The sequence below is a fragment of the Eschrichtius robustus genome, chromosome 12 (genome assembly GCF_028021215.1).
Source record: "Eschrichtius robustus isolate mEscRob2 chromosome 12, mEscRob2.pri, whole genome shotgun sequence".
Lineage (NCBI taxonomy): Eukaryota > Metazoa > Chordata > Mammalia > Artiodactyla > Eschrichtiidae > Eschrichtius > Eschrichtius robustus.
In genome coordinates, this window is record NC_090835.1 from 86,489,678 (window position 1) to 86,503,293 (window position 13,616).

At 43.2% G+C, this 13,616-nt stretch overlaps 1 protein-coding gene across 1 annotated transcript; it reads left to right on the forward strand.

Moving 5' to 3' along the window:
• The first annotated feature begins 1,247 nt into the window (after positions 1-1,247).
• On the forward strand, positions 1,248-10,078 carry GPX6 (glutathione peroxidase 6). The gene is made up of 5 exons (XM_068557063.1): positions 1,248-1,334; positions 3,229-3,382; positions 7,901-8,018; positions 8,991-9,090; positions 9,872-10,078. Exons 1-5 carry the CDS (start codon positions 1,248-1,250, stop codon positions 10,076-10,078), a joined length of 666 nt encoding a protein of 221 aa, XP_068413164.1.
• Positions 10,079-13,616: the final 3,538 nt, after the last annotated feature.

Genomic DNA, 13,616 nt, shown 5'->3' on the forward strand with positions numbered 1-13,616 from the left:
TGTATAGGTCTGTGCCAAAAGAGGGACGCCTTCTGCATGACTGCTCTAAATGCCTCGAGGACCTGCTTGGCTGGATCAGATATCAGCCATCAGGCCATAGATTATAGGCCTTTGAGAAGAAATCTGAGATAACAGAAAGCTTATCTTCCAACAGAGTTCATGAGAATTCAACCCCATCCAGACTTAAGTTTCAGGAGCAGAGAAAGGCTTTTGTGCAAACCTGGAAGAGGCAGGGCAGATGGAGGGGACTGGATGTCAAGGGGCTTAGAACTGAAAAGGAAGACGTTATCACTTCAATAAACAAGGGAGTTTAGTAAAGCTGAGCTGGCAGTGAAAAGCTGGAAGGGAGCAGATGGGAGGGAGGAGGGGTGGGAGAAACAACTCTGACTCTTCACCGATTCAAATACTTTGCAACAACTTTCAGATTGTTACCTTATTAGGACCTCACAGTAAATAGTTTTATGGAGTAAGTGGGGTAGAGATGATTACAATAATTTACAGAGAATGAAGCTCAGTCGAGCCCAAGGCAGTTCCCTAATGCACAGTTTAGATCTTTCTCCTGGATAACTTCCGCCTGTGAATGTGTATCCATCATCTGTGTTACTCCTGCATTAACAAGCCCTTCCCCAGGGGACAGATCTCAGGGCAAAGGGTCTGAGACATGCAGGTCCCCACATCTGGACTTCATAATTAGAAAATACAGTGTGCTGTTGACTAAGTGATGAAAGTCTGAGGGGACAGTACAAAGGATTAATAGTCATCTGGGACAATGCTTCTCAAACTTCAGCTTGTGTGTAAATTACATGAGGATCTTAATTTTAAAAAGCAGATTCTGATTCAGTGGTGGTGGCTTTACTTCCTGGATGCAGAGCCAGCACCTAGGAACTGCCTGGAGAAGGTAGAGACAGTACTTCAAGTTCCAAAGAGGGAAGCCTCCGCCTCCACCTGCCAGAGCACGGGCGCCAGAACACCAGCGAGTGGCCTGACCCGGAGGCACTGGGTGCGCTGAGCCTTCAGGGCTTGCGGGAGTGGGCAGAGGAGTGAGGGGGAGGGGGAGGGGGAGGTTGGGGAAAGGGCAGAAGAAGAAAGGGGAGGGAGAGCGGGGTGGCGGGGAAGGGGGGGTTGCCCGTGTGCTAATGCTGCTCTGCGATTGGAGAGCGCATCTTCAAACTGGTCTGTGCCAGGGGCTCAAAAGGAGCCGAGATCCCTGGGGACCTGAGGCTCGCCTAGAACTCCTAGTCCGAGCCATGATCCCGCAGTTCTGGGCCTGCTGTCTTTTCTCACTGTTCCTGGTCGGCTTCGCTCAGCCGACCCCGAAACAGCAACAGATGAAGGTGAGTGCCCCGCAGGGAACCCAGGCGGATTTCAGCACGTGATGACTAAATTGGCCGCCAAGGATGCAAGGAGTTCTCCCTTCTCCCCCTCTACGAAGGACGAGATCCGTCTTCTCAGCCCTTCCAAACTGACATCTGCCACTGCCACTGCTGTCCTGTGAGGCAGAGTCTCTTCTAAACTCTCTTTACGTGGATCGTCTCCCCTGAGCCTGATGGGTCACTGGGCCGAAAGTGGGCGAAGGACGCAGGCTGCTCTCGCTGCGTTCCGCTTTGCCACTTCCCCTGGTGGCCGCCTGATACCCCAGAGCCCGTCCCCTCCACTCTGGTCTGGAACCTCAGGCACCATTGCGGGTCCGGGAAAGAGGACATGAAGTAGCAACTGGATTAGAGGGAAGCTGAACTGGTTGCTCCTGGGGACGGTGAAACCCCGGGGCAGGTGGAAAAGAAGCTGGTGCTGAAATGTGCCCTAAGGAGTTTTAGCGTTGGGAGAGGGTTTTTTTTCTTTTCTTTTTTGTCAGGGAATAATAAAACACAAAAGGCCCAGAGAGTTGCTGGCCAATTTTAATTTCAGGGGAGGTGATGTGACATCCTGGAAACAAGCTTGGATCACAGGTTGATATCCATGTGTGAGACAGACAGCTGGAAGCTGTTGAGCCCAGAGCTAAGGCAACATGAAGACAAGGAAAATGGAGGCACACAAATGACAGCTCACAGGATGATTTCCACTTTTTAAAAAAAATTGTACTAGAAAGAAAGGCAAATGCTAGAAACTCTTCAGCACAGAGCTGAGGTAGCATGAATGCAAAAGAGAATGCAGGCACATAGATAACAACCCTTTCATGGTGGCTTTCTTAGGCTAATACTCTCAAATATTTGGATTAATGTTTGTGCACAGATGTGTATGGATGTATGGAACACAGGGAACGTGCCTGCCCTGCGTCAGCCTCCTTCTCTCCAAGGATAATGAAGGGGAAGCTATGCCTGGTATCCTAGTGACAGAACTAACAGGCTTAGAAAATGATAAAAGAGTTTTCTGCCCCACTCTCCCCACAGGAGCTCACCCACAAGCAATTCCTTCACTGCATGGGGCAGACATTTATGTACATAGAATTTTAGAGTAATTGAAACTCACTTAAATTACTCTAAAATTCTATGCCTTTTCTCCACATCTCCAGAGTCCCTCTCCTCAGATAACAGTATTTTAGCTTTTTGCTCCAGGTCCTGTCCGCTCTTTCCCTTGGCATGCTTCTGGGTAGGAAGTCTCTTCCCTTTGCTTCCTGTTTCACATAGAGATAAGAAGAAAGGGGTGTCGAGGATGAATTCTGTAGGTACCAGTGAGCCCCCACCAACAAAACTCTGGAAAGTGCCTTCAGTGGGATCCAGAGGAGGAACAAGTTATTTGCTGGGCTCTGGGGGAAGGAAATTACTATGTAAGAATATATAGAGGAGAAATTTATGTAAAACATATTTCTGTTATGAGAAACTCTGCCAAAATCTGTTAAGAATATTTGAGAAGGGACGGGATGACTGGAATGCGGTGTTAGGATGTGGAGGAGAGTGCAGGTAAATAGTAGATCGGAGAATGGAGGTAAATTGTGTTAATATTCCAGGAATGGGAAGAGGATTATACAGTGCTTGTCCCACCATTAAAAAAAAAAAAAAGATTGTAAGTTAGAAGATATAAGTTCTAACTGTGGCATTAGCCATAACTAAAAATATCACTTGGAAAATTCTCTTCAGTTCTTAGAGTTTAAAAAAAGTCCACAGAGAGAGGGCTAAATTAAAATGATTCATATCCTGCTAAAAAAAAAAAAAAAAAAAAAAGTCCACAGATATTGGGGATTATCGTTTGTCTTATCATCGCATCATTATGGTTATTTTTGTCACATTCCAGGTGGATTGCTATAAGGGGGTGACAGGCACCATCTATGAGTATGGAGCCCTCGCCCTCAACGGCGAGGAGTATATCCAGTTCAAGCAGTATGCGGGCAAGCATGTCCTCTTTGTCAATGTGGCCACCTATTGAGGCTTGGCAGCTCAGTATCCTGGTAAGAACTCATGTTTCACCTCTCTTGGAACTAGCTTTGTCAGATGACCATATTCTAATTCCAGAAGGTTTTGCTACTTTGTTATTAGGAGGAAGCAGGGGGATTGGGGGGGGGTGTGGGAGATAGGTGATCATGTGACTCTATTCCCCTAAATCCTGCCACTGCTCTCTGCTTCTTAGAATGCCAGGAGAATTACCTCCAGATTTGAGAACGAAGATTCTCCCAAAGATTTAGTCAAAGACCACCAGGAACATATCTGTAGTTGAGTTTGTTGCTCAATGTTCTGAGGGAAAACATATACTGTAGGCAACCATGGGGCTCTTAGTAAGAAGATGTTAGAATGGACTTGAGGATCTCGGCTTGTGTTAGGTGATTTGGGGAAGGGTTCAAGGAATTGAAGCTTTGCTCTGGATTGAATGCTGTCAGGAAATGGGCACAGGTAGGTGACTGGGTATCTTAATAAATCATATCTACAGAGTAGGAGGAATAAAGCAAGGGTAAAGAAACAGCAATCACTTAGATTGGTAAGAATAGGATGATGCTTGGTCATTTTTGTGATCTGGATAATGTTCATGTTTTGTGTGGTTAAAATATGATTAAGGGGTTTCCCTGGTGGCACAGTGGCTAAGAATCTGCCTGCGAATTCAGGGGACACGGGTTCGAGCCCTGGTCAGGGAAGATCCCACATGCTGTGGAGCAACTAAGCCCGTGCGCCACAACTACTGAGCCTGCGCTCTAGAGCCCGTGAGCCACGACTATGGAGCCCACGTGCCTAGATCCTGTGCTCTGCAACAAGAGAAGCCACTGCAACGAGAAGCCCGCACACCGCAATGAAGAGTAGCCTCCGCTCGCCACAACTAGAGAAAGCCTGTGCATAGCAACGAAAACCCAACGCAGCCAAAAAAAAAGAAACATGATTATGGAGTGGTCCTTGTTTTTGTCTTGATTCATCATGGTCACTTGTATGATATTGATCTTCTGTGAAACTGTTTATGTTCAACAGGAGAACACCAAACCCTAGCTGTGACTCCCAGGCCGGAATCTAGATTTCAGGGGCTGATTTTATCTTTCTCACTGGTGACTTATGGTAACAGGAAAGAGGATTGATCTTTGATCTTTTGGAAAACAGCCTTGGGTTCCGCAGGCACCTCCAAATGGCAGAGAAGAGGAAATGTAGTTTACTATCTACATAGTATTTAACTGGAGTGAGAGCTATTTGGGAAAATGCTTCATCTCTCCAAACTTGGCCCAACCTTTGGTGGCTGAGGTGGATTTTCCATTTTCTTTGTGCACTCATGGGGACGAGTTTGGAATTCCTGCTGATCCAGAAAAGGTTAAAGTTTTAGATGGATTATACTAGAGATAGATGGAGTTTTTGACATGCCAAGAACTTTATTTTCAGCTTTTTTAAAAAGTTCAAGATAAATTCGAAAGATTAATTATACCAGTGCCACCAAAAAATGGATCAAAAAAATACATGAACGAATTTTAAGAAATTTTTTCACATATTGACATCAGTATCTAGTCAACTGATTAAAAATATAAAGTCCTATTAATTTGTCTTAATGGCGCTCCAATAATAAGAAATCCAACAATTTTCTCCTTTTTAAACACCACTTAAATTTAGGCATATTGCAATCTCACTTCTAAGATATATGGTTCATCAAATTTTTTTTTAATTAGTTTATTTATTTTGGCTGCGCCAGGTCTTAGTTGCGGCACGTGGGATCTTCGTTGCAGCATTCGGACCCTTAGTTGCGGCAGGTGGGCTCCTTAGTTGTGGCAAGCTTGCGGGATCTGTTAACCAGACCAGGGATCGAACGCGGGGCCCCCTGCAATGGAAGCACAGCGTCTTACCCACCGGACTACCAGGGAAGTCCCGGTTCACCAAATTTTGATATTTGAAAATTAACATTCAGCGGGTGCTACGGTTTGAATATTCGTGTCCCCCCACAATTCATATATTGAAACTAATGCCCAATGTGATGGCAATAGGAAGTGGGGCCTTTGGGAGGTGCTTAAGTCATGAGGGTAAAACCGTCACGAGTGGGATTAATGCTCTTACAAAAGATACCCTACAGGGCTCCCCAGTTCCTTCCACCATGTGAGGACACAGGAAGAAGTTGGCAGTCTGCAACCTAGAGGAGGGTCTTGTTCAGAACCCTACCATACTGGCACCATGATCTTGGACTTCCAAGTTCCAGAACTGCAAGAAATAAATTTCTCATTTATTTATTTACAAGCCACCCAGTCTGATATTTTGTTTAGCAGCCTGAATGGACTAAGACAGTGGGGACTGCTTGATTCAGGCAAAAATTATATTAAAATACCCCCTCCACCAAAGCACAACAAAAACCAAATGATTCACATTTACCAAAAGAAGCTAAAGACCTTTTCAATTTAATGTTGAAATTGTGCATAAAAAGATACTCTCAAATTACAGATTTTGAAAAGATCAAGACATTTAAAAGAATTTGGGGGTCACATTATATTTATTATTTTTATGTACAATCAACTCTAGGGAAAACCTGAAAAGCTAAAGACTACTTTTTTAAATTTTTATAAAAATCTCAGGATCTAATTATAAGAGCCTAAACAACAGTTTAGTATCATTTAGCAAGTGGAGATTCTCCTCCCTTCAAAAAGTTAAGCTTGAAAAATATGGTAAGCTTAAAAAGTTGTGAGGTGTAAACAGAAGTTCCATGGAATGTAAATCTGCTTTTAAATCTGTTTTAATTTAATTCAGTTTTAATTTAAACTTATTGAATAGGTAATACAGTCACAAGATTCAAAATTTAAAAGGTACAAAAGGGCTTTACAGTGAAATCTTCCACAGTCCCTTCCCTTTGGGCAACCAGTGTCATCAGTTTGTGGTGTACATTTCCATAAATCTTTTTTTTAATATTTATTTTATTATTTATTTATTTATTTGGTTGTGCCAGGTCTTAGTTGTGGCAGGCAGCCTCCTTAGTTGAGACACGTGGGCTCCTTAGTTGCAGCATGTGAACTCTTAGTTGCGGCATGCATGTGGGATCTAGTTCCCTGACCAGGGGTCGAACCTGAGCCCCCCTACACTGGGAGCTCTGAGTCTTAACCACTGCACCACCAGGGAAGTCCCTGCATAAATCTTTAATGCATATGCAAGCAAATCAGTTTCTCTCTCTCTCTCTCTCTCTCTCCTCTCTCTCTTTCTCTCTCTCTCACACACACACACAAATGATTCTGCACAGTGCTTTTTAACATAATAAAATATCTTTGACATTATTCCGTATCACCACATGATGAGTTTCCTCATTCATTTTAAGATATAGTTTTCCAGGGAATTACCTGGTGGTCCAGTGGTTAGGGCTTTGTGCTTCCATTGCAGGGGCCACAGGTTCCATCCCTGGATGGGGAATTAAGATCCCACATTCCACGTGACGCAGCCAAAAAACAAACAAGACCAAAAAAAGAAAAAAAAAGAGATATAGTTTTCCATTGTATTGCTGTGCTATAATTTATTAAACTAGTTCATGAGAATTATAAAGAGCATCTCATTCAAATTTTACTCCAGATGAGGACATTGAGAGTTTAAGGAACTTGCCAAAGGACTAGAACCAAAGTTTGCTAGGTATTTCCGCAACAGGAAGGAAATATTCTTGATGGCTAAAGATAAGAGAGATAGTAACTGAATAAATATATAAAAAGAAGAAGGCACTTTCTTTTAAGAAGAGGTCCTTGGGGGAGATGCCAGCAGATAGAGCCGAGTCTGAATAAGACTGGCTGGTGCTGGTCATGGAATCAGTAAATCTGAACCGAAAATGGCTAAAGTTGGAAATAATGGTACAAGTCCAGACAGAGAGTTGGAAAGCTTCCTGGCAGTGGTAAAGAACAGTTGGAGTTTGTAGCCTAGAATCCTGGTGAGTGTTCCAGGGAAATGGCATCAGTTATGTCACTGGAACTGACAGAAAGGTAGAGAATGCTCTGGAGCTAGGCTTAGCATCTCACTGATTCCCTCAGCAACTCCCAGGTTAGAGCACCAAAGAGTGCTCCTGGGAAGGTGACTGGAGTGTCAGGTTGTGTCATCATGGGGCATAGTAGGAGGAAGGGGATAGCATGTCCATTTTGTTTGCCTTTCCTTAAAACATTTTTGATCAATCAATCAATCCATCAACTTAGGAAGGCAATGGACTTCTCTTCAGAAGTCTGAATCAGAATCAAGCAGAACCCCCCCCTCCCCCCAACACACACACACAGAGTACTAACCAATCTGTGCTTTTAAAGGAGGGCTCCTATTGGATGATGAAGTGGAGCCACTTATGGGAGCTATTGCACAAGAAAAATGGCAGATACTGGGATGCGCTTCTGGAAACCTGTGTTCTAGCTTTTTGCTCTGTTTCCTCAATCTCTGTAATCTTGAACCTTTCCCTTCATAGTCCTCAGCTTACTCATGTGATAAATGGATAAATCAGTGGTCTTTTACTGCTCAAGGTAGGGCTGCTGGCCGGGTTATCCATGCAGTTCACTCTCTACTTACAGAACTGAATGCACTGCAGGAGGAGCTGAAGCCTTTTGGTGTAGTTGTGTTGGGCTTTCCCTGCAACCAATTTGGAAAGCAAGAACCAGCAAAAAACTCAGAGATCCTTTTGGGGCTCAAGTAAGTGCCTGCCTGGGACCCTGCAAGTCCCTGTCAGGATTTTCCTTCCACATTCTACCTAGAGGCTTCTTATTCTGGAGACTTCTGGGGTGACTGACAGATTAATGGGTTCAAGAACATCATTATGATGCTTTGAATTCAGTCTTGCCCTACTGGCAGTGCTCAATAATTCTCTCTACCTTTCAGTACTTTAATGGTAAGACTACGGGAAATCTAATGTAAAAGAAGCACAGGAAAAAGGAGAAGATACAGGAAATAGAAATGAATCAAGAATCCTAACCTTCCAATTTTCTTTTTTTAAAATTTTTATTGGAGTATAGTTGATTTAAAATGTGTTAGTTGCTGCTTACAGCAAAGTGAATCAGTTACACATATACATATATCCACTCTTTTAGATTCTTTTCCTATATAGTCCATTACAGAGTACTGAGTAGAGTTCCCTGTGCTATACAGTAGCTCCTTATTACTTATCTATTTTATATATAGTAGTGTGTATATGTCAATCCCAATCCCCCTATTTATCCCCCCCCGCCAGTTACCATGAGATTGCTTTCTACAACTGTGACTCTATTTCTGTTTTGTAAATAAGTTCATTTGTATAATTTTTTTCTAGATTCCACAGATAAGTGATATCATATGATATTTGTCCTTCTCTTACTTCACTGACTACTTGTCTGACTTACTTCACTCAGTATGACAATCTCTAGGTCCATCCATTGCTGCAAATGGCATTATTTCATTCTTTTTTATGGCTGAGTAATTTTTGCCTTCCAATTTTCTTGGAATTCTCCATTGGTTCCCTAAAGCCTGTGCATGAAGTCCTGATTCCCAAAGACCTCTTTCCTCACCTTCCCTGTCTACGGCCTCTCTTTCTTTACCTCTAATTTCCTTTTGTGGTTAAGTTGTGGTGGCCATTATTATCCATCCTTTTCGTAATTTGGATCCTCTCAGGAACACTCTGGTTCATTGCAGGTATGTACGTCCAGGTGGTGGCTTTGTTCCCAATTTTCAGCTCTTTGAGAAAGGGGATGTGAATGGAGAAAAAGAACAGAAGGTCTTTAGCTTCCTGAAGGTAAGCAAACATAAACCTGGCAAGGATTGGTCAGGTAGGTAGAGATGCCCTGAAAGTGTGGGGCTCAAGTCTAGGATTGAGTTTGGACTCCTTGGAAAGAAATGCTCAGTTCACGGATCATGGCAATATCTGTTGTGAGGCTTTAGCTTCAAGTAGAGGAAACATATAACATATGATTGCTCTAACATAGACTGACCTTCCCTACAGAATGGTAATGATTCATTCATTCAACAATCATTTATAAAATCCCTGATTATGTGCAAGAACTGTGCTGCACAATGAGTTAACAAATATTAATAGGGCATAATCTCTTCCCTGAAGGAATTCATATCTAATCAGAGAGGCAAATATAGAAATAGATATGTAGAGTGTCATGTCATAATTAACTTTAGAGTCACAGAGTGTTAGAACCACATAAGCCCAGAATAGAAGGACCCCTTTTTTTCAGGTTAAGAAACTGAAGCTAAAGAAATGTTATGACTTAACAAAGAAAACAGAAGATAGTCTTTCATTGAAGCACCATGATATAATCATGGGAGTGAGGGAGAGACAGGGAAAGGAGGAAATTTTTCTATTTGCTATCATACTCTCTAGCTCTTGGTTGTTTGATTGTACTGGTAGTGATGTACTGAAATGTCTGTGGTTCGTTAGGAGCATGTCAAGTAGTTAATATATTGAGATATATAATGGTGAGTAGAATTTCTAGGGGTAGGGATAAGACTAGACCACACAGAAGCAGAAGAAAAACTGTCTTGCTGTTTCCATATCTTCTCTGCTCCAGAACTCCTGCCCTCCAACCTCTGATTTTTTGGGCTCATCAAGCCAACTCTTCTGGGAGCCCATGAAGGTCCATGACATCCGCTGGAACTTTGAGAAGTTCCTGGTGGGGCCTGATGGAGTCCCTATCATTCGCTGGTTCCACCGGGCTTCCATCAGCACAGTCAAGTCAGACATCCTGGAGTACATGAAGCAGTTCAAAAGCAAATAGGAAGGGCCAGACATCATCAGAAGTTGCCTCCTACCTGAAGAACACATTTAAGGATCTATCTTTGCTCCAGATTCCATCCTACCCAGCTTCCACATGACCAAAACATCCTGTACGGCCCAAATACCTGTGCGTGTGTGTGTGTGTGTGTGTGTGTGTGTGTGTGTGTGTGGAGATTAAGGGAAAGAAAACCTATCTCCCAACTGTCTGATCCCAAAGTATCAAGTTTATTCCACTCCATTCCAAAGGAAAATCATATTATAGGTAGATGGTTTGGACTACCCATGTCCCTAAAAAAGTAATCCCCAGCAGTCCTGACACCCTCCTTCCACATCCTGAAGGTTTAAAGAAAACAGAAACTGGCAGCAAGGCTCTCAAGATCTCCTTAACAGCCTCTTCCCTCCTCCAAGACAGGCATGCAACGTTAAACTCTTCCTCTCCCTAGTTAGTTTTCTTTTAGTTCCCTGACACCCTGTAGTTCTCTTGTAGGATCTCTGAAGGCAGAGTGAGAGCAGAAACCTCAACTCACATGAAATGAGGGGCATCTCCATGATGGTGGATCCCAAAGCCCCTGTGGGTCGGACCCTACCAGAACCTTCTTTGGTGCCTGTCCCTTAGTGCATTCAGGTCATGGCACCTGGGCAGGGATGTTCCTTCTTTCTGAATGATGGGCTTTTTCCTCACCCTTTAAACTCATCATTGTCACTATCTCAAATTAAAAAAAAATTCTGCAGCATCTGGCTTCCCATTGGTGTTTTCCCAGTCCCATATTTTGTGTGGAGTCATACCACTTCCTCTCTCACTTTGTTTCTGTTTCCTTGACTACCTCACCTAGCTCTTTTGGTTTTCACAAAAGTGCTCTAGACCTTTTTTTGGCCCATCCAAGAACACTGGGTGGGACTGGCTGCTCACAGAGTTGCTGTGACATGAACACAGACCTCTTGGAGTCAGCCCCCTGTACCCCTCCCCCCATTCAGGTCTCCTGGGGAACCCCTATGTGAGAGGAATCCTTGCTTCTTAAAAAGTCTCTCTCTCTCCTCTCTCTCTCTCAACAAATATGCATATATTTCTGTTTACAAAATTAATTTCTGTTCACTGTTAAAAATCTAAAATCACATTAAATTAGAAGAAAAGCATAACAAAACCCACTCCTAATCACAGGAGTAAAGAACATGCTGGAAGCCTTATCTAGCCCATGCTGTTTTATAATTAAAGTTCAGTCTTTTATATGAAGACAGATTTCAGAATATCAGAAACAGGAAAGAGAAGATTGCATGAGGAATAAAATAGGTGTTTTTCTTTTCCTTTTCACAAATTACTATGAACATAGGTACTTGCACTTAAAGATTTTTTTGCACTAAAAAAAGTACACAGAATTTAAATATCGGTGAGTAATGTCAAACATTATAATCCTGTTTTGTACCTAAACAGAAATGTGGTCCCTGACAATCTTCATACAGCAACATGAAAATTGACAGACTAAGCCAGAAATGACCAGGAAAGTGATTCTTAAGACTCTAAAAATTCATAGGCGATAGACACACATGAGAAATGGAAAATAGTTTCAAAATATTTGGATGTTTTTTCTTCTTGAACTCAAAATCTAGTAAGAAAAAAATGGATTAAAAAAAAAAAAAAAGAAAAAGCCTGGCTGTCCTTGGCCATAACCCACAGGATTTGAGACATCATAAGTCTTTTACTAGGCACTATGGCAGTTAGGGCAGTGAGGGGATTACAGAACCAGTTACAGTGGTGTTGAGAAATGCGTGTTTCATGTTTTAGTTTCTTTGAAATCTCTGCAGTTCTTGAGAACCTCCAGGAACCTTAACAGTCCTCAGAAGGGTTCCCAATCTGTTACTATTTTCAGATCAGAATACTCGAGGTGCAGGAAGTGGGTGGAGGAGGATGGGATGACCCAATGTATAGAATTCTCTCAAGATACTGGTTCAGCCCAAACCAGGAAACTGTAGTTGCTGGACAAAAGTGAATTCTCCAGGGGAACAATATCACCTGTTCCATAGTAAAGACCTAAAGTGATGAAGGTGGAGGACTGTGGCTTCAACCTGAGTGCATTATGCCTGAGTGTCAGGAGAGATCTCAGTCCTGCCACTGCTCTGGAAAATCCAGGTGTCACATTCCTGGTGCCCTCCAGTGGCTGCCCTGAAGAGAAAAGAAAGGTTGTTATGGGGAGAGCCAAGAACAGAGAAATGAAAAACAAACTTCCTTGCACTGGGAGGTGAGTGCAGGTGAGGGGCAGGTGTGGAAGCAGCAGTCCTAATCAGAATGTAGCAGATGATGATGATGATGATGATGATGATGATGATGATAAAGTCTTTATAAAGAGAAGATGAAGGGATACAGCTTTCCACTTCTCCCTTCCTCACCAATTCATGTAACAGACTTTAGTCCCCAAGGAAAGTCACAGGCAGAACATTCTGGGAGGGGCAGACTGCCCAGGAGGGTCTCAGGAACGCTAGTCTGTTATAGCAGTTAAAACTTTACTATGAGGGAGTTCCCTGGAGGTCGAGTGATTAAGATTCCGGGCTTTCACTGTTGTGGCCCTGGGTTCAATTACCGGTCTCAATCCCTGGTTGGAGAACTAAGATCCTACAAGCCGCGCGGCACGACCAAATAAATAAATTAATTTAATTAAATTGATGGCAGATTTTTTTTTTTTTTAAATTTTTGGCTGCATTTGCAGGAGCCCGGGCCGGGGCCCGGCACACAGCCCCAGCCCCTCCGTCGTCGTCAGGCCGCGAGGGCAGTTTTTTTTTTTTTTTGGAAAGCTGTGCACGGGCTTTCTCTAATTGCGGCCAGTATTCTTCGCTGCGGTGCGCGGGCTTACTCTTGTTGCAGAGCACGGGCTCTAGGCTCGCGGGCCTCAGTAGTTGTAGCTCACAGGCTCAATAGTTGTGGCTTGCGGGCTCTAGAGCACAGGCTCGATAGTTGTGGCGTCCGGGCTTAGGTGCTCCGCAGCACATGGGATCTTCCCGGACCAGGGATCGAACCTATGTCCCCAGGGAAACTCCGCAGCTTATTTTTTATTTTTATTTTTATTTTTTTAAACTTTACATTGACTATCATGGTGATCATCATCATCATTACTGGCACTACTATTGCTGCAAATTTTTTCCTTGAACCAGAGGTTCCCACAATTTATCATTTAAATTAGATAGACTTGAGCTAATTGAATCTAAGACTAGTGTTGTTGCATAAATCTACTACCCCTACAAACCACCTAGCAGGCAGCTAAAATCACTAAGGCTCCGCTAATCACAAAACCTTTGAGGAGAGTCCCTGGACAGGACAGGGATGTTCTAAAGTTCAGAGAACCAGGACTCAGACCTCTAATCATCCTACTCCCAGTTCGTTAAGCAGCCCATCCCTGGAAGTAAGGCCCCAATACTGTCTCCCCCATGACAGTTATTGCATAGATGTAGTATCTTCCCTGTAGATTGCATGGACACTGGTGGTTGCCAGACTTTGAGAGTGCCCATGTTAGTTCTGGAAGCTGGATTCCCCAAATCTGATAAAGAGTAGC